The sequence below is a fragment of the Hippopotamus amphibius genome, chromosome 2 (genome assembly GCF_030028045.1).
Source record: "Hippopotamus amphibius kiboko isolate mHipAmp2 chromosome 2, mHipAmp2.hap2, whole genome shotgun sequence".
Classification (NCBI taxonomy): domain Eukaryota; kingdom Metazoa; phylum Chordata; class Mammalia; order Artiodactyla; family Hippopotamidae; genus Hippopotamus; species Hippopotamus amphibius.
In genome coordinates this window covers 187,500,857-187,526,823 of record NC_080187.1, presented here as the reverse complement: position 1 = coordinate 187,526,823, position 25,967 = coordinate 187,500,857, and the positions used below count along the sequence as shown (strand labels likewise).

Here is a 25,967-nt window from a genome sequence, read left to right as displayed (position 1 = left end):
ACCAGGTGAAGGAACAAGATAAAACCCCAGAAAAACAACTAAATGAAGTGGAGATAGGCAACCTTCCAAAAAAAAAAAATTCAGAATAATGGTAGTGAAAATGATCCAGGACTTTGGAAAAAGACTGGATGCAAAGATTGAGAAGATGCAAGAAAAGTTTAACAAAGACCTAGAAGAATTAAAGGACAAACAAACAAAGATAAGCAATACAATAACTGAAGTGAAAAATACACTAGGAGAAACCAATAGCAGAATAACTAAGGCAGAAGAATGGATAAGTGGCCTGGAACACAGAATGGTATAAATCACTGATGTGGAAAAGAATAAAGAAAAAGAATGAAAAGAAATGAAAACAGCCTAAAGGACCTCTGGGATGACGTTAAATGCACCAACATTTGCATTATAGGGGTCCCAGAAGGAGAAGAGAGAGAGAAAGGACCCAAGAAAATATTGGAAGAGATTACAGTCGAAAACTTCCCTAACATGGGAAAGGAAATAGGCACCCAAGTCCAGGAAACACAGAGTCCCCAGCAGGATAAACCCAAGGAGAAACACACCAAGACACATAGTAGTCAAACTGACAAAATTAAAGACAAAGAATAATTATTAAAAGCAACAGGAGAAAAATGACAAATAACATACAAGGGAACTCCCATAAGGTTAACAGCTGATTTCTCAGCAGAAACTCTGCAAGCCAGAAGGGAGTGGCATGGTATATTCAGAGTGATGAAAGGGAAGAACCTACAACCAAGAATACTCTACCCAGCAAGGATCTCATTCAGATTCAACAGACAAATCAAAAGCTTTACAGATAAGCAAAAGCTAAGAGAATTCAGCACCACCAAATCAGCTCTACAACAAATGCTAAAGGAACTTCTCTGAGTGGGAAACACAAGAGAAGAAAAGGACCTACAAGAACAAACCCAAAACAATTAAGAAAAAGGTAACAGGAACACACATATCTATATTTACCTTTGATGTAAACAGATTAAATGCTCCAGCCAAAAGACACAGACTGGCTGAATGGATACAAAAACAAGACCCTTATATATGCTGTCTACAAGAGACCCATTCCAGACCTAGGGACACATACAGACTGAAAGTGAGGGGATGGAAAAAGATATTCCATGCAAATGGAAATCAAAAGAAAGCTGGAGTAGCAATACCCATATCAGATAAAATAGACTTTAAAGTATGTTGCAAGAGACAAGAAAGGACACTACATAATGATCAAGGGATCAAATCAAGAAGAGGATATAACAATTGTAGATATATATGCACCCAATATAGGAGCACCTCAATTCACAACACAAATGCTAACAACTATAAAAGAGGAAATTGACAGCAACACAGTAATGTGGGGGACGTTAACACCCCACTTACACCAATGGACAGATCATCCACACAGAAAATTAATAAGGAAACACAAGCTTTAAATGACACAATAGACCAGATAGATTTAATACATATTTACAGGACAGTCCATCCAAAAACAGATTACACTTTCTTCTCAAGTGCTCACAGAACATTCTCCAGGATAGATCACATCTTGGGTCATAAATCAAGCCCTGGTAATTTCAAGAAAATTGAAATCATATCAAGCATCTTTTCTGACCACAGTGCTGTAAGATTAGAAATCAGTTACAGGGAAAAAACTGTAAAAACACAAACACATGGAGGCTAAACAATACACTACCAAATAACCAAGAGATCACTCAAGATATCAAGGAAGAAATCAAAAAATACCTAGAGACAAATGACAACAAAAACACAACAATCAAAAACCTATGGGATGCAGCAAAAGCAGTTCTAAGAAGGTAGTTTATAGCAATACAATCCTACCTCAGGAAACAAGAAAAATACCAAATAAACAATCTAACCTTACACCTAAAGAAACTAGAGAAAGAATAAACAAAACCCAAAGTCAGTAGAAGGAGAGAAAGCATAAAGATCAGAGCAGAAATAAATGAAATAGAAACAAAGAAAACAATAGCAAAGATCAATAAAACTAAAAGCTGATTCTTTCACAAGATAAACAAAATTGATAAGCCTTTAACAAGAGTCATCAAGAAAAAGAGGGAGAGGACTCAAATCAATAAAATTAGAAATGAAACAGGAGAAGCTACAATGGACACCGCAGAAATAAAAAGCATAAGAGACTACTACAAGTAACTATATGGCAATAAAATGGACAACCTGGAAGACATGGACAAATTCTTAGAAAGGTATAACCTTCCAAGACTGAATCAGGAAGGAATAGAAAATATGAACAGACCAATCACAAGTAATGAAATTGAAACTGTGATTAAAAATCTTCCAACAAACAAAAGTCTGGGACCAGATGGCTGCACAGGTGAATCCTATCAAACATTTAGAGAAGAGCTAACAGCCATCCTTCTCAAACTCTTCCAAAAAACTGCAGAGGAAGGAACACTCTCAAACTCATTCTATGAGGCCACCATCACCCTGACAGCAAAACCAGACAAAGATACTACAAAAAAAGAAAACTACAGACCAATACCACTGATGGATTTAGATGCAGAAGTCCTCAACAAAACACTAGCAAACAGAATCCAACAACACATCACAAGAAGCATACACCATGATCAAGTGGGGTTTATTCCAGGGATGCAAGGATTCTTCAATATACACAGATCAATCAATGTGATATACCATATTAACAAACTCATGGATAAAAACCACATGATTATCTCAAAAGATGCAGAAAAAGCTTTTGACAAAATTCAACACCCATTTACGATAAAAACTCTCCAGAAGGTGGGCATAGAGGGAACTTACCTCAACATAAAAAGGGCCATATATGACAAACCCAGAGCAAACATCATTGTCAATGGTGAAGAACTGAAAGCCCTCCCTCTAAGATCCCCAACAAGACAAGGATGTCCACTTTCATCACTACTATTCAACATAGTTTTGGAAGTCCTTGCCACAGCAATCAGAGAAGAAAAAGAAAAGGAATCCAAATTGGAAAAGAAGAAGTAAAACTGTCACTGTTTGCAGATGACATGATACTTACTATACACAGAAAATCCTAAAGATGTCCCAAAAAACTACTTGAGCTAATCAATGAATTTGGTAAAGTTGCAGGATACAAAATTAACACACAGAAATCTCTTGCATTTCTATGCACTAACAATGAAAGATCAGAAAGAGAAATTAAGGAAACAATCCCATTCACCACTGCAACAAAAAGAATAAAATACCTAGGAATAAATCTCACTAAGGAGGTAAAAGACCTGTACTCAGAAAACTATAAGAAACTAATGAAAGAAATCAAAGACAACACAAACAGATGGAGAGGAGAGATATACCATGTTCTTGGACTGGAAGAATCAACATTATGAAAATGACTATACTACCCAAAGCAATCTACAGATTCAATGCAATCCCTATCAAATTACCAATGGCATTTTTCACAGAACTAGAACAAAAAATCCTAAAATTGGTAAGGCGACACTAAAGACCCTGAATAGCCAAAGCAATCTTGAGAGAAAAAAACAGAGCTGGAGGAATCCGACTCCCTGACCTCAGACTATACTACAAAGCTACAGGAATCAAGAAAATATGGTACTGGCACAAAAACAGAAAAATGGATCAATGGAACAGGATAGAAAGCCCAGAGATATACTATGGTCAACTAATCTACGACAAAGGAGGCAAGGATATACAATGGAGAAAGACAGCCTCTTCAAGAAGTGGTGCTGGGAAAACTGGACAGCTACATGTAAAAGAATGAAATTAAAACACTCCCTAACACCATACACAAAAATAAACTCAAAATGGATTACAGGCCTAAATGTAAGGTCAGACACTGTAAAACTCCTAGAGGGAAACATAGGAAGAACACTCTTTGACATAAATCACAGCAAGATCTTTTCTGACCCACCTCCTAGAGTAAAAGAAATAAAAACAAACATAAATAAGTAGGTCCTAATGAAACTTAAAAGCACAGCAAAGGAAACTATAAATAAGACGAAAAGAAAACCCTCAGAATGGGAGAAAATATTTGCAAACAAATCAACAAAGAATTAATCTCCAAAATATATAAACATTTCATGCAGTTCAATAGCAAAAAAACAAACGACCCAATCAAAAAATGGGCAGAAGACCTAAACAAGCATTTCTCCAAAGAAGACATACAGAGGGCCAAGCGGCACATGAAAAGCTGCTCAACATCACTAAGTATTAGAGAAATGCAAATCAAAACTACAATGAGGTATCACCTCACACAGGTTAGAATGGGTACCATCAGAAAATCTACAAACAATAATTGCTGGAGAGGGTGTGGAGAAAAGGGAACCCTCTTGCACTGTTGGTGGGAATGTAAATTGATATAGCCACTATGGAGAACAGTATGGAGGTTCCTTGAAAAAACTAAAAATATAATTTCCATATGACCCAGAATCCCACTATTGGGCATATACCCAGAGAAAACCATAATTCAAAAAGTCACATGCACCCTAATGTTCACTGCAGCACTATTTACAATAGACAGGTCATGGAAGGAACCTAAATGTCCATCAACAGATGAATGGATAAAGCAGATGTGGTACATATATACAATGGAATATTACTCAGACATAAAAAGGAACGAAATTGGGACATTTGTAGAGACATGGATGGACCTAGAGACTGTCATACAGCATGAAGTAAGTCACAAAGAGAAAAACAAATATTGTATAGTAACACATATGTGCAGAATATAGAAAAATGGTATGAGATCAACCAGTTTGCAAGGCAGAAACAGACATAGATGTAGATAACAAACATATGGACCCCAAGTGTGGAAGGCGGGGAAGGTTGGGGTGGGACAAATTGGGAGATTGGGATTGCCATATATACGTTACTAATAAGAAAAAAAATATCAAATTTTACACTTTAAATACATGCAGTTTATTGTATATCAATTATATCTCAATAAAAGTTCTCAAAAAAAAAAAAAGAAGACAATCCTCAGAATGGGAGAAAATATCTGCCAGTAAAGCAATGGACAAAGGATTAATCTCCAAAATATACAAGCAGCTCATGCAGCTTAATACCAAAAAAGCAAATAATCCAATCCAAAAATGGGCAGAAGACCTAAACAGACATTTCTCCAAAGAAGACATACAGATGGCTAACAAACACATGAAAAGATGCTCAACATCATTAATCATTAGAGAAATGCAAGTCAAAGCCACAATGAGGTATCACCTCACACCAGTCAGAATGGCCATCATCCAAAAATCTAGAAACAATAAATGCTGGAGAGGGTGCAGAGAAAAGGGAACCCTCCTGCACTGTTGGTGGGCATGTAAGTTGGCACAGCCACTATGGAAAACAGTTTGGAGGTTCCTTAAAAATCTACAAATAGAACTACCATAAGATTCAGCAATCCCACTACTGGGCATATACCCTGAGAAAACCATAATCCAAAAAGAAACATGTAGCATAATGATCACTGCAGTACTATTTACAATAGCCAGGACATGGAAGCAACCTAAATGCCCATTAACAGATGAATGGATAAAGAATATGTGGCACATATATACAATGGAATATTACTCAGCCATAAAAAGGAATGAAATTAAGTTATCTGTAGTGAGGTGGATGGACCTAGAGTCTGTCATACAGAGTGAAGTAAGCCAGAAAAAGAAAAACAAATACCATATGCTAACTGATATACGTGGAATCTAAAAAAATGGTATTGATGAGCTCAGTGGTAGAGGAAGAATAAAGACACAGAGGTAGAGAACAGACTTGAGGACATGGGGAGGTGGGGAAGGAGAAGCTAAAACAAAGTGAAAGAGTATTATTGACATTTATATACTACCAAATGTAAAATAGATAGCTAGTGGGAAGCAACTGCCTAACACAGGGAGATCAACTCAATGATTGCTGATGACCTAGAGGGGTGGGATAGGGAGGGTGGGAGGGATGCTCGGGAGGGAGACTCAAGAGGGAGAGGATATGGGGATATATGTATAAATACAGTTGATTCGCTTTGTTGTATAGTGGATGCTCCACTAAAGATCGAAAACAATAGTAAAATAAATAAATAAACAAATAAATAAAAAAATGAAAATGAAAAAATAGTATTGATGAACCCAGTGACAGGGCAAGAATAAAGATGCAGATGTAGAGAACGGACTTGAGGACACGGGGTGGGGTGCGAAGGGGAAGCTGAGACGAAGTGAGAGAGTAGCATTGACATACATACACTACCAACTGTAAAACAGCTAGCTAGTGGGAAGCTGCTGCATAACACAGGAAGATCAACTCAACGACTGGTGATGACTTAGAGGGCTGGGATAGGGTAGATGGGAAGGAGTCGTGGGAGGGAGGGGATTTGGGGATATATGTATAAATACAGCTGATTTACTTTGTTGAACAGCAGAAACTGGCACAAGAGTGTAAAGCAATTATACTCCAATAAAGAGCTTAAAAAAAAAGAAATATGGACTCTGCCTCAAGAATCTTAAACATTTATTAAGTAATGTTATGCCAGGAACTGTGGGAATACAGAGATAAACAAAACATACAGCCCTATCTGGCCCACAATCTAGTTATGGAGAGACAATCATAAGAAATAATTACAGCAATTAATACTGATGAATCGTCTTCAAAACTCTTCCCCTTGACCTACATGCCACCACAGTATCCAGCTTTTTCTTCCTCTCTCTGGCTATTCTTGGTCATTTAAACCTGCTCCTCCTCTACTATACTCTTATACTCTGCAAAGTTCTGTCTTACGCATTCACCATCTTACTCTATAACCTAGACCATTCCTATGACTTCAACAACCAAAATCTTTTCCTAGCTTGTCCTTTCTACTGAGTTCCAGAAGTGAATTCTCAACTGCCTACTAGATATTTCATAGATTCCTCAAACTTGACTCACCTAAAATTGTACTCTTCTTAAACTAACTTTTCATCTAAGGTTCCTACCTCAGGTCACAGCACCACCACCACACTATCACCAGTATCATGGGATTCATCTTTGCCTCTCCATCACATATCAAACATATTACAAAATCTTGTTAATTCTCTCTCTCCATTTCTGTGTCTTAATGACCCAGTATTTCTCCATCAAGGTGCCACTGGCATTTGGAGTGGAACAGTCCTTCACTGTTAAGACTCTCTTCTGCAATACAGAACATCTAGCATTCTTGGCTCCACACCTAAATGCCATTAACACTCCCTGGTCACCAGTACTACAAAATGCCTCCTAAGGCTGGTATTGCCCAGGTTAAGAATTATACTGTACTTAATTGAAGACTCCATTATCTCTCACCTGTACCACTAAAAATTTTTTTTAATAAAAACCTTATATTTATATTCCCTAACATCTACTTTTTCTCCCCTCTAATCAATTCTCAATTCTGCAGCTAGAACAGCGTTTTAAGCTCATTTTGCTCAAATAATTCCTCTACTTAAAATCCTTCAATTTTCCTGATCTTAAGAAAAAGCATTTAGTCTTTTAGTCTTTTGCCATTAAATATAATGTTAGCTCTGAGGTTTTGATAGACATCACTGATGAATATGAGGAAGTTTCCTTCTGCTCCTGTTTTGCTGAGAGTTTTTATCATGAATGGGTGTCAAATTTTGTTAAATGCTCTCTCTGCAAGGATATCCAATCCCACCACTTCTATTTAACATTGTACTGGAGATCCCAGCTAGTACAATAAGGTGAGGAAAAATAAAATAAAAAGCATCCAACTGCAAAGGGGGAAAAACTGCCTTTATTTGCTGATGACATGATCCTGTCCAGAAATAATTTTAAAGAATCTACCAAAAAACCTACTACTAATGAGTTCTAATGGCTTTTTGTAGAATCCTTAGAAATCCTTAGATTCCATTAGTGCTAGAACTAATAAGTTCCAGTGCAGGGTAACAATCAATATACAAAAATTAATAGCATTTCTACACACCTGCAAAGAAGAAGTGGAAAATGGAGTAAAAGACACAATTCCACTTTTGATAGCATCAAATACATGAAATACTTGGGGATAAATGTAATAAAATATGTGAGTCTGGAACACTGAAAATTAGAAAATGTTACTGCAAGAATTTAAAGACGAGTAAAACATAGAGATACACCACATTCATGGATTGGAATATTCAATATGGTTAAGATTCAGTTCCTCCAAATTGATTTACAGTCTTATTATGGGTTGAGTTGTATCCCCAAAAGATATGTTTAAGTCCTAACCTCCCAATACCTGTGAATGTGACTTTACTTGGAAACAGTGTCATTGCAGATGTAATCAAGTTAAAATGAAGTCATATTGGATTAGGGTAGGCCTTAATCCAAAGTGATCAGTATCCTTATAAGAAAAGAAAACAGAATTAGGAAAGAGAACACCATGTGTAGAGACAAAGACACACAGACATGTTGGGAAGACAGCCATGGAAGATGAAGACAGAGACTGAAGTTATGCTGCTATAAGCCAAAGAACTCTAGCGTTATCAGAAGCTAGAAGAATCTTCCCCTAGAGGCTCCAGTGGGAGCACAGACCTGCCAACTCCTTAATTTTGGAGTTCTACTGTCCAAAACTGTGAGATAATACATTTCTGTTATTTTAAGCTATCCAGTTCGTGATGTTTTGCTATAGCAGCCCTAGGAAACTAATACACACAGTGAATACAAAAGTTATTTGTTGGCAAGATAAATGCTCTTATAATACATAATTTTATATATTTTAAAACAATATAGATACAGATATAGGTATATAATGTGTGGCAATACAGTTTATTGGAAAGGACTTTTGGAATCAAACAGACCTGAGTTTAGAATTCTGCCGTTCTCTCACCTAAGCCTGTTTCTTCAACCATAAAATGAGAAGAATTAATGGGAATATGTAAAAGCCTGTCGAGTACAGATTCTGACATTTAATAATGTTAGCTCCTTTATTTCCTGGGTACATTGGTATAGCTAACCTCGAAGAACTTTGGTCTTGTTGTTTTGGATTTTTTTGGCTGCACCATGTAGCTTGCTGGATCTTAGTTCCCCGACCAGGGATGGAATCCATGCCCCCTTCAATGGAAGCATGGAATCCTAACCACTGGAATGCCACGGAATTCCCTGGTCTTGTATTAAAACCCTGATATATTAATTGACAAAAATATATTGATCATATACTCTGTACTACAAAGATCTCAGAAATATGTCCCCACTTTTCTTTTTTGGCTTCCTTTCTTATTTCCATATTTCTCTGCTTCTTCTTGCTCCCATGATAAGTGTCAGAGTAATCCCAGGAGGTTTCATGAAGATCATAAAACTAACCGATTCTTGAAAAATGTCGACTAGGATTTAGTTATGCAGAGAAAACCTAAAAGACCATTCAAGGAGATTCCTTCCATCCCTTCCATAGTGGAAAAGAAACAATTCATATTCTATAAGTGTGGCAATGTGGTATATGTCCTCTGAAGCAACAGGGAGTCCTTGTTGAACTGTGACTTCATTAAGCAAAAACTATTTTTTGTGAATGAAGACCTAAGGTTTCCGCATTTTGGTTTCTTACTTGGAAGATAATTAACTTCCCCTTTGACCAGAGTTTGTGTCCCTCTTGGCACAGGCAAGGCATGCAGTAATTTTACTTTCTCATAGTGCTTCAAGTTTCTCTTTCTGATTCTTAAGTAACAGTATCTAACTTTCTTGCTTTATTTTTTCCTGGCCAGATAGCTCCTTTTGAAAAATGTTTCTGCAGAGCTTTTGATCAGTTGCCTTCCATGTCTGATTCTTCCTCTCTGCCAAACTATGGCCTTCCCCTAAGGATAACTTCAAAACTTAATCTCCAGGAAGCCTTTTCTATTTAATATAAAACAATTTATTTTCTCTTTACAATTTCAAACCTATGTATCTAATTTAAATTCAGCTTGGGACAAAAATTCTTCTCATTTGATGATTTACAAAGGCCTAATCCATCACCATTTTTCACTCTTAAACTTGACTATCTCTAGTCAAGTTGTACTGTTGATCTCTCTGGTCCCTCTTTCTTGAAACTTTTCTACTTAGCTTCAATAACACCCATTTCCTCTCATCTATCTCTTTCCCACTCAATGTTTATATACCCTGTGCTTCCATTTTTAACCCCAATTTCATTTTTTTATTCATCAGATATGTCTGAGCTTCTATTTGGGGGTCAGTTTCTATGCTACATGCTGTGGATACAGCAGTGACCAAGTGAACAAGAGACAGAGAAAGTACACATACAATCCAGCAGGGAATATGAGGTGAGGTCCTAACCTTGTTTAAGGGGTTGGAGAAGACAATTCTGAGAAAGAGAGTTTTAGCTGAGTCCTAAAAAAGATCAGGCTTTAGTGAGGTAAAGAATTAGTGAGAGGTCTGAATGAATAAGAAGCTTGGGAGAGATGAGAAGCAGGTTCTGAGTATAGGGCACTGTATGTTTCAAAGCACAGAATAGGGAAAAGCATGGAAAGTTTGAGGATCTAAAAATTCAGTATGTGGAGTGAAGAGAGCTAAAGGAATGATAATATTTGATAATGAACTGCGAGGCTTAAGTCATACTGTGAAAATATTTGTAAGCTATGTTAAGGGCAATAGGAAGCCACTGATTGGCTTTCCCACACTTCTACTGCATGTTTTAATTTTTATTTTTTAACAACTTAGTTGTATAATTTACATACAATAGACTGCATCTATTTAAAGCATGCAATTTGATTACTTTCTGATAACTTTATACATCTGTGTAACCACCACTACAATCAAGATAGAGCACATTTTACCACCCCCTCAAAGTTTCCTCTTGCCCCTTTGTCTTCCCTTCCTCCACCTCTGGCCTCAAGCAACAACTGTTCTGTTTTCTACTATTACGGATTAGTTTGCTTTTTCCAGACAATTATATAAATGGAATCACAAGTATGTACTCTTTTACAGTGGTCTTCTTTCACACAGCATACTGTTTCGAGATTCATCTATGTTGTTGAGGTATCAGTAATTCATTCCTCTTTATTGCTGAGTTATATTCTGCTGTGTGGATTTATCACATTTTGCTTATCCATTCACCTGCTGATAAACATTTAGGTTTTTCCGGTTTCTGGTTTTTGTGAATATAGCAACTATGGGTATTTGTGTATAAGTCTTTGTGTGGTCATATGTTTTCATTTCCCTTCAGCAAATACTTAGGAGTGAAATGGCTGGGTCATATTTATAACACAACTATTTAAAGTTATATTTAACTTTATAAGGAACTACTTAGCAGTTTGCCAAAGTGGCTACACCATTTTATACTCCCACCAGCAGTAATATGAGAGCTGTTGCTACTCTACATTCACACCAACACTTGGTATTATCAGTGTTTTCATTTTAAAGGGTATGTAGTGGTGTCTTATTGAAGCTTTACTTTGCCTTTTCTTGATGACTAATTTTATTGAGCATCTTTTCATGTGCTTATTTGCTATTCATAAATCTTTGATGAAATATCTGTTCAAATTTTTCTCATTTTTAAAAATTTGGTTGTCTTATTGTGTTGTAAAGGGTTTTTATATACTCTGGTACAATTTTTTTCTTCCAGTTTTACTGAGCTATAATTGACATACAGCACTGTGTAAGTTTAAGGTATACAGCATGATTTGACTTACATGCATCATGAAATGATTATCACAATAAGTTTAGTGAGCATCCATCATCTCATATAGATATAAAATGAAAGAAATAGAAAACAAAATTTTGTTTGTGATGAGAACTCAGTATTTGAGTTCTTAACTCTCTTAACAATGTTCATATATAACATAGAGCAGTGTTAATGATATTTATCGTGTTGTACATTACATCCCTAGTACTTATTTATATTACAATTGGAAGTTTGTTTCAACCTTTTGACCACCTTCATCCTATTTCCCCTCCCCCACCCCTTGCCTCTGGTAACCACAAATCAGATGCCTTTTACTATGAGTCTGTCTGCTTGTTTTTGAAGTATAAACGACCTATAACACCATGTTAGCTCCTGTTGCACAACATAGTGATGTGGCATTTCTATACATTTCAAAATGATCACCACGATAAGTCTACTTACAATATGTCAGCATACAAAGATAATAGTTATTTACTATATTCTCTACACTATTCATAGCTATCCATATCTATGCATAGATATGATTATTTTAAGTTGCTGATCTCTTAAGTTCAAACTCATTTTAACAACCCTGCATTTTTACTTCCTGCCCCCAACATTTACTGGTTTTGACATCACATTTTACATCTTTTTGTTTCGTGTATCCCTCAACTACTTATTACAGATATATACGATTTTACTACTTTTGTCTTTTAACCTTCCTACTAGCTTCACACATGGCTGATTTACTACCTTTATGGTATATTTGCCTTTATAAAGAGATTTTTCCTTTTGTAATTTTCAGGTTTCTAGATGTGGTCTTTTCTTTTTCACTCATAGAAGTCCTTTTAACACTTTTTTTGTAAAGCTAGTTTGGTGGTACTTAGCTCTTCAAGGCTTCTGCTTGTCTGTAAAACTTATGATCTCTTCATCAAATGTGAATGAAAGCACTGCCAGAGAGAGTATTCTTGGTTGTAGGTGTTTCCCTTTCATCACTTTAAATACAACGTGCCACACCTTTCTGGACTGCAGAGTTCCTGCTGAAAAGTCAGTTCTCATGGGAGTTCCCTTGTTTATAACTTGCTGCTTTTAACATTCTTTATTTTTAATTTTTGCCATTTAAATTGTGATGTGTCTTGCTGTGGTCCTCTTTGGGTTGATCCTGTTTGGGACTCTCTGGGCTTCCTGGACCTGGATGTCTGTTTCCTTTCCCAGGTTAGGGGAGTTTTCAGCTATCATGTCTTCAATTATGTTTTCTGCCCCTTTCTCTCTCTCTTCTCCTTCTGGGGCCCACACAATGTGAATGTTAGTATGCTTGATGTTGTCTCAGAGGTCTCTTAAACTGTCTTCATTTCTTTTTTTTTCTGTTTGGCATTAGTAGTTTCCATTACTCTGTCTTCCAGCTCATTGGTCCATACCTCTGTACCATCTAATCTACTGTTGATTCCTTCTAGTGTATTTTTCATTTCAGTTATGGTATTCTTCAGCTCTGTTTAGTTCTTCTTTATACTTTCTAACTCTTTGTTAAAAACTTCAAACATCTGCTCATCCAATCTTCTCCCAAGCTCTATGAACATCTTTACAATAATTACCTTGAACTCTCCATTGGGTAGATTGCCTATCTGCACTTCACTTAGCTCTTCGGGATTTTTATCTTGTTCCTTCATTTGGAAGATATTCCTCTGCTGTCCCATTTTGCCTAATTTACTGTTTTTATTTTTAATTATCTGGTAGGTTGGTTTCATTTCCCAACCTTGGAAAAGTGGACTTTTGTAGATGTCCTATGCATCCCAGCAGCACACTCCCCTCTGGTCACCAGAGCTATATGCTCTAGGGGTGCTCCCTAAGTGGGTTATGTGGGTCCTTCTGTTGTGGCAGTCTGTCTACTGTGGGCAGTCTGGTAGGTATAGCTGGTTAACCCCAGTCCTGTTGGTTATCAGGTCCTGTCTTGTGCAGAGGCTGCTGGCCACTGGTTGGTGAGGCTGGGTCACCAGCTACTGGCTGAGGGCCCTGGGGTCCTAGGGCTAGTGTTGGCCTATAGGTGCGTGAGGCCAGTTCCCGACACAGCTGGACGCAGGGTCCAGGATGTCCCAAAGCTGGTACTGGCCCACTGGTTAGTGGTGCTGGATCCTGGGGTAGATGGCTAGGGGGCAAAGATGGTAACAGCCTACTGGTGGGTGGGTTTGGGGCCCAAGGGGTCCCAGGGGCTAGTGCTGACTCACTGGTGGGCTGAGCAGGGTTCCCAGGTCTCTGGTTGTAAAGGGCCCTGGGGGTTTTAGAGCTGGTGTTGGCCTGCTGGTGGGCAGGGCTGGGGCCAAGGGGGTATTAGGGCTGGTGCTGCCCTGTTGGTGGGTGGGCTGGGTCCTGGTACAGGAGGCTGCCCTGATACAATTCTTCTATCAGATAAATGTATTGTGAATACTTCTTCCAACTCATGACTTGCTTTTTCTTTCTTTTTTAAAATAGTGCCTTTTGAGGAGCAAAGTTTTTAATTTTAATAGTTAAATTTATCTATTTTTTTACTTTATGGTTTATGCTTTTTGTGCCCTCAAAATCCATGCCTATCCAAAGTCACAAATATTTTCTCCTGTGTTGTCTTATAGAAGATTTATAGTTTCACCTTTTACATTTAGGTCCATGATTCATTTCAAGTTAATTCTGTATATGCTGTGAAGTAGCACAACATATACACCACCACCCATCCCACCACCATAATGATATCCAGTTGCTTTAACATCTGTTGAAATGCTTCCCCATTAAATTGCCTTGGCACTTTTGCCAAAAATCAATTGACCATATATATCTGTGGGTCTATTTCTGCACTCTATTCCATTCCAGTAATTTATATGCCTGTTTTTTTCCCAATAATTCCACACTGTCTTGATTGCTATATCTTTATAATAAGTCGTGAAATCAGGGAGTATAAGTCCTCCTACTTTGTTCTTCTTAAAATTGTTTTGGCTATTCTAGGTTATTTGCATTTCCATATACATTTTAGAATTAGCTTGTCAGTTTCTAGAAAAAAATAAAATAATTTTTAAAAGTCTGCCAGAGTTTTTATTGAATCTTATATTAGTTTTCTAGAGCTACTGTAACAAAGCACCACAAACCTACTGACTAAAACAACCAAAAATTTTCTCTCACAATTCTGGAGGCTAGAAGTCCAAACTTAAGTTGTCTGTAGAGCCATGCTCTCTACTTGAAGGTCCTAAAGGAGGATCCTTCCTTGCCTCTTTCTTAGCTTCTAGTGGTTGCTGACAATCCTTGGCATTCCCTGACTTATAAGTACTTCACTCCAGACAAGGCCTCCCTCTTCACATGGCCTTCTTCCCTGCATCTCTTTATGTATCCAGATTTCCTCTTCTTATAAGGACACAAGAAATTGGATTAGGGTCCACTCTAATCCAGTAAACCATAAGACTTTGTATCAGCATTAAGGACTATCAAGAACTCACTGCAAAAAAATTTAAATATGGTCCTTCCTCAAGGAACTTAAAATTTTGTTGAGAAGACAAAGTTAACACATAAGAAGCTATTTGTGACAAGAGTCCCTCCCATCAGATAGTACGCAGGAGCCTCCTAGAGAGCTTCCTCCACAAGAGGGCGGACAGCAGTATCAAGTAGTATCAGCAGTATTTCCTTCTGTGGAACTGAAAACCACAGCCACAGAAAGATAGAGAAAATGAAAAGGCAGAGGACTTTGTACCAGATGAAGGGACAGGATAAAACCCCAGAAAAACAACTAAATGAAGAGGAGATAGGCACCCTTCCAGAAAAAGAATTCAGAATAATGATGGTGAAGATGATCTAGGACTTTGAAAAAAGACTGGATGCAAAAATTGAAAAGTTTACCAAAGACCTAGAAGAATTAAAGAGCAAACAAACAGAGATATGCAACACAATAACTGAAATGAAAAATACACTAGAAGGAACCAATAGGAGATTAACTGAGGCAGAAGGGCGAATAAGTGACCTGGAAGACAGAATGGTGATAATCACTGATGTGGAAAAGAATATAGAAAAAAAGAATGAAAAGAACTGCAGACAGCCTAAGAGACCTCTGGGACAATGTTAAACGCACCAACATTCACATTATAGGGGTCTCAGAAGGAAAAGAGAGAGAGAAAGGACCTGAGAAATACTGGAACAGATTACAGTTGAAAACTTCCCTAACGTGGGAAAGGAAATAGCTACCCAAGTCCAGGAAGCACAGAGAGTCCCAGGCAGGATAAACCCAAGGAGAAACATGCCAAGACATATAGTAGTCAAATTGACAAAAATTAAAGACAGAGAAATGTTATTAAAAGCAACAAGGGAAAAAGGACAAATAACATACAAGGGAACTCTCATAAGGTTAACAGCTGATCTCTCAGCAGAAACTCTGCAAGCCAGAAGGGAGTGGCATGATATATTTCAAGTGATGAAAGGGAAAAACCTACAACCAAGAATACTCTACCCAGCAAGGATCTCACTCAGATTTGATGGAGAAATCAAAAGCTGTACAGACAAGCAACAGCTAAGAGAATTCAGCACCAACAAACCAGCCCTACGACAAATGCTAAAGGAACTTCTCTAAGTGGGAAACATAAGAGAAAAAAAGGACCTACAAAAACAAAAACAAAACAATTAAGAAAATGGTAATAGGAACATACATATCAATAATTACCTTGAATGTAAATGGACTAAATGCACCAACCAAAAGACACAGACTGGCTGAATGGATACAAAAACAAGACCCATATATATGCTGTTTACAAGAGACTCACTTCAGACCTAGGGATGCACACAGACGGAAAGTGAGGGGATGGAAAAAGATATTCCATGCAAATGGAAATCAAAAGAAAGCTGGAGTAGCAATACTCATATCAGATAAAACAGACTTTAAAATAAAAAATGTTACAAGACACAAGAAAGGACATTACATAAAGATCAAGGGATCAATCCAAGAAGACGAGATAACAATTATAAATATATATGCACCCAATATAGGAGCACCTCAATACCTAAGGCAAATGCTAACAACTATGAAAGAGGAAATGCAAGGCAGAAATAGACACACAGATGTAGAGAACAAACATATGGACACCAAGTGGGAAAAGTGGGGAGGGTTGGGGGGGAATGAATTGGGAGATTGGGATACCAAATTGTACACTCTAAATAAATGCTGTTTATTGTCTGTTAACTGTATCTCAATAAAAGTTCTTAAAAAAAAAAAGAAGCTATTAGTGATAAATGAGAAATGAAGTAAATTAGTGTGGCTCAAACAATAAATGTTAACTGTGTACAAAGGAAAACAAAAGCATACTCCAGTTCAGAAGTCCCAGAGGGCTTCCTGGTCAACATACCAAAAGGTTGCTATAATAGAGAAACAGAAAAGAGGCAAGAGACTGACTCAAATAACAGGAACAAAGGTACAGAAACAGGAATTAACATGACACAGAAAGGCAGGTGGGGAGACAAAGGTAAGCAAAGCAACATATCTAAAACACAGTTTGGATCAGGAGACAGTGGGAGACAAAGGTAGATGGAGGCACTCCATGTAAGACCTTAAAGGTTAGACAGCAGAATTCTGCTTTGACACAGTGAGTGATACAACTACTCTGAAAATAAGGTTTGCAGAAGATCAGGTTTGCTTAAGGGGGAGAACCAACTGAAAGAAATATAGTCTAGGGCAAGGAGACTAGTTAGGAAGCTTCTGCTTCCCTTCCAATCAATTCTCTATTCTGCAACCAGAGTGATGCTTTTTTAAACTCAGTTTGATCAAGTAACTCCTCTGCATGTTCACTGAATATGAGATGCTAAAGGAATCAAATCACCAAATTTTCTAATCTCAGTCTTAATAATGGTTGCATAAGCATTATAGGAACCAAGAAGGTAGGAAAGGGATACAGTTTGGAGAGAAGGTATGAGTTTTATATGGTTTATGAATAATTTGAGGTAGCAATTAAATGACAGCTAGAATTTGGCCAGATTATTATGGGGGAGGCAGAGGTAAAAGCAGGAATTTTCATGTGCAGCATATTAGGAGAACTTCCAAATTACAGAGGGATAGGCAGGCTTCAGGGAGTCAGCTGAGACAGGTATGAGAGGAGTTAACTAAGCCCAATTAGAAATGGACCAGGAAAAGGGACAGAGGTGAAGTCAGACAACCAGGAGCAAAGGGTGAGGCAGGTTGGCTGCAGCTGGGATCTTAAGCAGGAACCCAGAAAAAATCCCATCCTGGAAAGAAGGCAGGACAGAAATAAGGAAGTAGTTGTGGAATAATAATAGCTAACATAACACTTATTAAGCATTTCTTTTTTTTTTTTTTCCACTATGTGGTAGGCATTATTCTATGCATTTAAATGAATTTATTCATTTAAACTTCACAAGAATGAGACAGCTAACTATTACTGTCCCCATTTTACAGATGAGGAACCAAGGCACAGAGATTAACCAAGTTAAGTGATTTGCCCAAGGTTCTACACATATTAAATGGCAGGCCAGGATTTGAGACTATGGTAATGAACATCTACTCTGTGCCAGTGTTTTTACATATACTTATTTGGTATGTTTATGAGTATGTGTACACACATACACAATGAGGATATTTTCTGGCAGATGACCTTTTCCCTATTCAAGCAAAGGTACAATATACTACTGCCTAAGTGAGGATTATGGTTGTTAAAGGGAAAAAGAGGTCATATAGTGTTCAGCTTCAAACCTAAAAACTGACTTTTTTTTCATTTGTAATAAAACAACAGTTTTGGGAAGGACTTTTTCTACATTCTAACAGCTTCTTTTATTTAACAAGAGCTTAACTTGGCGCACCTGGACCACATAACTTTGGTACAAGATACAGGCTGGAAGAATTCAAGTTAGGATAAGAGAAATAACCTACACCTAGGAAATAGAAGAAAGGGTCTTTCTCACAGAAAGAGAAAAGAGAAAAGCAGTGTGTGTGTCACAGACTCCCCCTTGTTATGGGCTGAACTGTGTTCCTCCAAAACCTATATACTGAAGTCTCAATGCCCAGTACCTCAGAATGTAACCTATTTGGAAATAAGGTCTTTAAAGAGGTAATTAAGTTAAAATGAGGCCATTCGGGTGGAACCCTAATTCAATATGACTGGTGTCCTTATAAGAAGAGGAAAAGACCCCAAGGGTGCAGAAGCACAGAGGGACAACCACGTGATGACAAAGCAGCAACAAGGTGGCCATCTGCAAGCCAAGGAGAGAGGTTCCAGAAGAAACCAACCTGCTGGTACTTCACCTTTAGACTTCTAGATTCCAGAACCATCAGAACATAAATTTCTGTTGTTTTTAGCCAACTAGTCAGTGGTATTTTGTATGACAGCCGTAGCCAACTAATACACCCCTTTACACGGAAACCCTTTAGGGAGGAAGGCAAAAAAATAAGGTAAATATGGCGGGAATCCCAGAAAAGTGGAGCTTGTTTCTCACTTCCATGGACAATTTCAAGCTCCCTTAAAGAATTTCTAGGTTCTAACAGCCCAGGTAACAGACTGAAAATAGTAGGATAGAATAATAAATTAGAAGATGTCCAATGTCACCTTTCTGATTCCTGTGGAATAGGGATTTCTAGATTCCCAGAGATAGCCAGACACTAGCAATGAGTACATCTAGCATCTAGACTTTGGTCTCAAATACCATTTTCCAGTAAAAGGAACTAGGGCTCTGTAGAGAAGGATTCTAGGACTAGGGCAGGAAGTATACAAGATAATCCAGAAACATCCTGTAGTGCCAGAAAGTAGGGGTTTGTCACAATGATGGGGTATTATGTCAGAGGGATACAGTATGCAAACGCAAGAGCTCCCAATGGCCAAAGTTGGAACAATTTGAGCGACAAAAAAAGTAGCATTGGATTGTAACCTAAAGCATAAAATAAATATCCATGAGTCCATACTGATATAAATAAATGATAATAAATTTATAAGTATGGGAGAAGAGACAAAGGTCCATGCAGAAGAATTCCAAATAACTGATACAGATACTCTGCCCTTAAGGAGATAGACCGTAACCCCCAACTCATTAAGTGCTGACCGCACATAGTAACTTCCTTCCAAAGAGTATGGCATGGAAAAGGAGAAAAAAAGAGTAACTTTACAGTGGAGAAATCTAACAAACACTACCTCAAGTCAGGTAATCAAGGTTAACATCTAGTAATAAGTCATTTTGAGAGATGTTCCCTTGACATAATGAGAATGGCACTTTATCTCTGTGGTCTTCCTCCCCAAAACCATAACCTGAATCTAATCCTGAGAAAAGCATCAAACAAATCCCAATTGAGGAACATTCTACAAAATACCTGACCAGTAATCCTCAAAACTGTCAAGATCATAAAAAACAAAGTCTGAAAAAAACTGTCACAACTAAAAGAAGCCTAAAGAGACATGACAACTAAATGTATTGTGGAACCCTGGATGGGATCCTAGAAGAGAAAAGGGGCATTAGGGAAAAACCGAGATAATCTAAATAAAGTATGGACTTCAGTTACTAATAATGTATCAATAAGGGTTCACTAATAATGACAAATGTGCCATATTAATGTAAGATGGTAATAACAGGAGAAACTAAGTGTGGGGTATGAGGAAACTGTCTGTACTATCTTTACAATAATCCCATAGATCTAAAATGTTCTGAAATAACAGTTTAAAAAAATAAATGGTAGCCTGAGCAAGGACTGCCTTGCCAACACCTCTAATACACACATCATACCTAAGGCAGCTAGCTCATCAGGGAAAAGGGATTTTTGGTATGGAACATCTATGGAATGGGTAAGGGTATACGGGGAGGTGATGCCACCATAGGATCCTGGTGTTCAAAAAGCTGTGAATCAAGTACTTAGTTAGGCATTCAAACACCACTGTTGATACTTAAGATAAAGACCCTTGAGGAACCCCAAAACCATATGCAGATTTGAGGTCATTGCCCACATTGCCCTGGGGACATATCAGATTTAACCTACATCTCAGACACTACCGTGACAATGAGAATATTAACTGCAACTAAGGAACTCTCAACTTGACTGGCTTAAATCATAAGGAAGTTTTTTTTAACACACATAACAAGTGCCAAAATTCTATTGTAACACTCCACTCTGCCATCTTCAGTGCCTCAGCCATTCCTTAGCTAACTCTCCCAGCACTCTGGTTGCCTTGATTTCAGGTATCACGTGCAGAAGCAACAGGATCTGGCAGAAGAGACGATCTCTTCTGCTGTGACTCTTTTGAAGAGAACTGCTCAGGTACTTTGTAGAATGTCCTTGAATATGAGTTTGTCTGATGCTTTCTTATGATTAGACTAGAGATTTTTGATTTGGGCGAAGAATACCACGGAGGTGCGAGTATGACTCTTTTAAGGAGCAAGGAAACTTCCCCTCACAATTCACAAGCCAGACCCTTCCTAAATTAATCACTGGCCATAAAGAAATTACCATAATCAGTTTAGACCAACCGGGACTTAGCCCTGAGTCACAGAGAAGGATATATACCAAACAAAGGGGGGTATAAATGATTACTGAGGGGGGGCCAGCATGAGTGTGTACTACAGGTAAAAACCCTGAAAGGCAGCGAGAGCCTTTACTTTACTTTTTAATTTTTTTAAATTAAATATTACTATTTTTTGGCTAAGCCTGTGGCATGCAGGATCTTAGTTCCCCAACCAGGGATTGAACCCACGCCCCCTGCATTAGAAGCACTGAGTGTTAACCACTGGACAACCAGGGAAGTCCCAGAGAGCCTTTACTTTAAAGAGACTACATTAACATGATTAAATATTAAAACAAGTCTATTTTAAAATAGAAGACACTTTTAATTGTCAAATGTACTTCTCCTTTCTCCAACACTATCACCACCCAGAAGGACTTTACATAATTTATAGAAAATAAATCCCTACTCTCAGCTATTAAGGGAGTAGCAGGAATAAAGGAAACACCTCTGAAAGACAAATTTCATCTATAGTTTATCTAGACCAAGACAACCCTTTCTATTAGCAACTCAAAGCCTCCTCATTAACCCCAAGAACAAACACTCACAAGCTCTCCAATAAAGATGCTATAGCTAGTTCAAAATATGAAACTGACATACAAGTAAGGGGTACAGATTTGTGAGCCAGCTACATAGAATATTAGCCAAACAATAGTTAAGATACCTAGGGCAACATTTCCCAAACCAGTATGCTTTGCTACATTCTTCTGTACCATGGTAACAAGTAGGCTTTGAAAACAGTAGTCTGTGGTCAAATTAACTGAGACTAAGTTAAAATTATAACAGGCTTCTTTACTAATACATTTCTCAAAGCCTTTAAGTAGGCATTATGAATTCCTAGAGAGGGATATATTACTTATACTATTTAACATTTCCCTCTGAAAAGAAGGTTTTCCTTTTTTTCTCCTGACCATCTATGAACAATTTCTAGGACAGTATTCAGTTCAACACCAGCTTGAGGGATACTGCTGTAAGGGGAAAGCAAAGGCCCAAGAATAAAGTCCATTATTATTAGGCTGTTGGAGGGGAAAAAAAACTCTAGCAAAGAATATAGTGAAGAAGGTAGGAAGCAAATCTAGAGATTTCAATGATACAGAAGCAAGAAAGGAGATAGTCTCCAAAAAGCTAGAGCCAATCAATTACTGAGAAATTAAACAGAATGAGAATAAACATGTTTTTTTGGATTTGACCAGGAAGACTGTCACTTGTGACCTTCAAGAGAATAGCTTCAGAAAAGAGGAGGAAAGAAGGATGGCATACAGAATTTAAAAAGATTGGGATGGGGATGAAACAAATAAGTAGATGAAACATTTATAGACCACCAATAACCGAAGTTTAGCAGGGAAAATTTTAAAAAAGACATTGGTTGATTATAAGAAGGGAGTATATGGAAGAATAAAAAAATTTTAGAACAGCGTACAGTTACACATGGTTGAAGGTAAAAGTGAAAACCTTCTGAAAGAAACTAATAATTACTGTCCAGTAGATGGAAGAAATGGAATCCAGAGTATAAATTACTAGAAAAGATTTATCCTTCTTTCTAAATTGGAGAGAATTTGAATAGTAATGCCTAACCATTCCAAGTCTGAAGACCTCACTTTAATACTCCAAAATTTCACAGATTTCTGCTTATTCCACCCAAGAGAATTTTTCAGTCTATAGCGTTCAGTATGTAGTATGTTTTTTTTTTTTTTTTTTTTTTTTTTTTTTATAACTAAAGAACATTTATTTGTTTTTCACTAAGACTTTGTCGTGAGGATGTAACTAAACTGCGTCACATCCCCCACCCCAATTTGAAGAAGGGTTAGTACAGTGAATGTTACAAAGCAGATATAACAGTTTGAAGGACTGGAACCAACATTAACTGACAAAACCAACCAATCTACATCATCATAAAAATGTTTAAGTAAAAAAAAGGGGGCAGGGGGAGAAGAGCGCCGCAAAGGGGGTTTCAGATGGAAGAAGATCCTCACATTTCATCTAACACATTCAATCCTGGCTAGAGTGTACCAAAATGGAAACAGGATTACTATAATACAAAACTTCCACAACAGCACGCTGTACACACCTGTGTTCCAAGCCCACCCCCATCCCCTTAACGCTTCCAAACTCAACTATTTCCCGGCCTGCTGGGCCTGTCGACGAAGGAGTACGTAGATCTTCTCTTTAATCCAGTCTTTGTTATAAGGCTGGTACGTCTGGGTATCAGCTCGGTAAACAAGGCAGCTGAGGTCTGCCAGGTCATCAATAAAATCAAACAACTGACTGATATCATATGTGATAGACGGGCTGTTGGGATTCATTCTCTTCAGGTGTTCTTCATACATTTTACAAACACCTTCCATGCACTCATTCACAGATTCATAGTCAGCATAAGTTCTGCCTTCTGGCCTCTTGGTAGGCTGTACCAGCAAAATGGTGTGAGACATCGCGCCAAACTCCCTTGCTGCAGCCGCTGCTGACTCCGCCGCCGCACACGAGCTCAGCCGCAACGCCGCCAACAGCCTGTAGTATGTTTATAAGTTTGTTGATCTGTTGCTCCTCTCAGAAGCTATGTTATGGAGAAGCTGTAGGTTATAGAAAAGCACTTACCTGAAGGCCTCAATCTTCATGAAATAAGAAACGAGGTAGAGGTTGGTGACAATAAGGAAGCTGAGAGCTCAGAAGATTTTAATTTATAATGATTTACTATTAATAATTTTGACATACAAAATAAAAAGTTATAATAGTAAAACATACAAAAAATGTGAAGATTACCAAAAGAGGGTCCAGAAAGAAAGGCATCTACTTATTCCACCCAGAAATTTTCACAACTCTGGCATATCAACAGAAGTTGCATAGGATATAAGTTAATCATATAGTTCCCAATATGCTGGTGAGAACAAAGACTACTCAGCAGCAAGTCTAGTGACAGTCCAGCTTTAAACTTTTTAAATTTAAACACAGTATGGCTTTCCAACACCAATCCTAAGAGTTAAGCATACAAAATTTCATTTTTATTTCCTTTCAAGATCAGTGAGGACAATGACATGAGATTCTATTGCTTAGAACGTATTTTTAGATTCTACCTTTTCAGCTAATTTCACTAACAATTCAAACTGAGTACATAATTTTGGATTATCTTCGTCCAAGTCACAAGTGTGGCTCATATATATGGCTCCAGAGCCCATCTATCATAACATTTTGATCACAAAAAAGGCAGTAATATCTGATTCTTTAACTGCTTAATACACAGCCCTATAGAGATTTAAGAAAAGTTAGACTGCTTAAAAAATATATGGTGACCACTATAAACAGAGGAGTTAGAAGAGGCCTCATTCTTTAAATAAAGACATTAATAATGATCAGTGTGCAAAGAATAAAGGATAAGGCAACAATATTCACACCAAATCTGGCAGTCTCCAGATCTGTGTATCTGTAAACTTAAGGCGGCCGACCACATAGGCCAGATGATTACTACTGCCAGCTCAGCAGCTGAGCTTGGAGAAAAGGCGGCATCCACACACAGGCCACTCTTGAGAACCAAAACGTACAGCCAGTTTCATCTGGCAGGGACTGGAAAATGTGGCAGTGATTAAAACGGATAAGTCTGACAGAAATAGGGTTGTTAGCAGTAAGGGGAGCCTCCGAGGCTACAAATTCTGGAAGGCATAAGGCAGCCACGGCCAGGCGAACACCCCCACCTCAGAGCTGAAAAGAACTATGGGGGTTGAGGGGAGAGGGCTCGTCCTTACCTTGTCATCCTCGCATCTTTTCCCCAGGCCCTCCCTGGCCTGCAGCCGGCTGCTGAGGCGACCGTAATCGGCCTCTTTCTGGTCAATCTGTTTCTTGTGCGAGTCCACCAAGAGCAGGAGGTCCGAATTGCGCTTTTCCAGGCGCCCGCGGGCCACCTCGGTGCGCTGGACCTGGCCCTGCAGCTCGGCCACCTCCTCCTGAAGCAGGACGTGGCGGGAGGAGATGCTCCAGTAGTTGAAGGCGAGGACCGCGATCACCACCAGAAGGACCACCAACACGAAGGAGGGCAGGCGGCCGGCCCGCCTGTTCGCCCCGAAACCCACCATGGGGCCGAACCAGGCTGTGTCCCGGTGCCTCGGCGCCGACACCTGCGGGCAGAAGCTCAGGCCGCGGAAACTGAGTTGCCTGGGGGACGCGGCCCCAGGGCCGGCTGAAGCAGGAGGCGGGCCGATTCGCCCGCCTGCGAGCCGGAGAAGGGGGCGGGGTCGCAAGCCGCAGGCCCCTCCCCGCCCCCCCCTTCAAACCCGGCCAAAGCGCTTCCCGAGGCTCTGAACTAGACCCTGCACCAGCTGGGCGGAACCAGGAGAACCCAGCTGCCCGCGCCCCAGGCCCAACACTTCAGGGTTAGGGGCCGGGGAAAGGAGCCGGAAGGGGGTGGGTTTAACTCTGGCCCCGCCCTTTGGCGGGTCCGGGTCGCCAAGGGGGCCATTTCCTAGTTTCCGCCAACGCCCCCTCTTCTCGCGAGAAAGTGGGTTTCTCTCGCTCTTGGAAGTCTTAAATCGCGAGGGTTATCTCTGGAAGAGGGCTGTAGTGGTGTTGGAGGTCTGGTTTAGCTCTTGTATGTCTGAACCGGAGTCCCTTCGGTTTTTACCTGTTCAATCCCCTTGACCCACGGTCTAGGGAGAGCCTACCCTGCCGTGGCCCTAGTGAGAATTTTTGTTTTTGAGGACATCTGAGGCTGCGACCGCTATGTAGGGAAAACTTAGGTGAGCTGCGAGCAGAAGGGGCGACTAGAAAGGTTTTGTACTTGCTTCAGTAGATTTTCTCGCTTGTGCTAACGATGTGGAGAGAAAACAGCAACCAAAAAGAAAAAGAACATGAAATAGCGGTACAGGAGAAAAGCAAGAGAAACTAAGCTTTATGGCTGAAAGGGGTGGTGCCAGCCTGGT

General features: G+C 38.9%; 2 protein-coding genes across 4 annotated transcripts in view; both read right to left on the bottom strand.

Moving 5' to 3' along the window:
- Positions 1-25,433, bottom strand: part of GOLM2 (golgi membrane protein 2) — a 114,622-nt gene extending 89,189 nt beyond the window's left edge. For all 3 annotated transcript variants that reach the window (XM_057721979.1, XM_057721980.1, XM_057721981.1), the window contains exon 1: positions 24,798-25,433. In XM_057721979.1, coding sequence (XP_057577962.1) covers positions 24,798-25,124 — 327 coding nt within the window. In that variant the 5' untranslated portion in view covers positions 25,125-25,433. The remainder of the gene's footprint in view (positions 1-24,797) is intronic.
- Positions 22,775-23,563, bottom strand: LOC130845168 (enhancer of rudimentary homolog). Its single transcript, XM_057721982.1, has one exon. The coding sequence runs from the start codon at positions 23,490-23,492 to the stop codon at positions 23,178-23,180; it is 315 nt and encodes a 104-aa protein (XP_057577965.1). The 5' UTR covers positions 23,493-23,563; the 3' UTR covers positions 22,775-23,177.
- Positions 25,434-25,967: the final 534 nt, after the last annotated feature.

Bases quoted from the DNA above. Each gene is read 5' to 3' on its own strand.
- LOC130845168 (XM_057721982.1), bottom strand. From the start codon at position 23,492: ATGTCTCACACCATTTTGCTGGTACAGCCTACCAAGAGGCCAGAAGGC.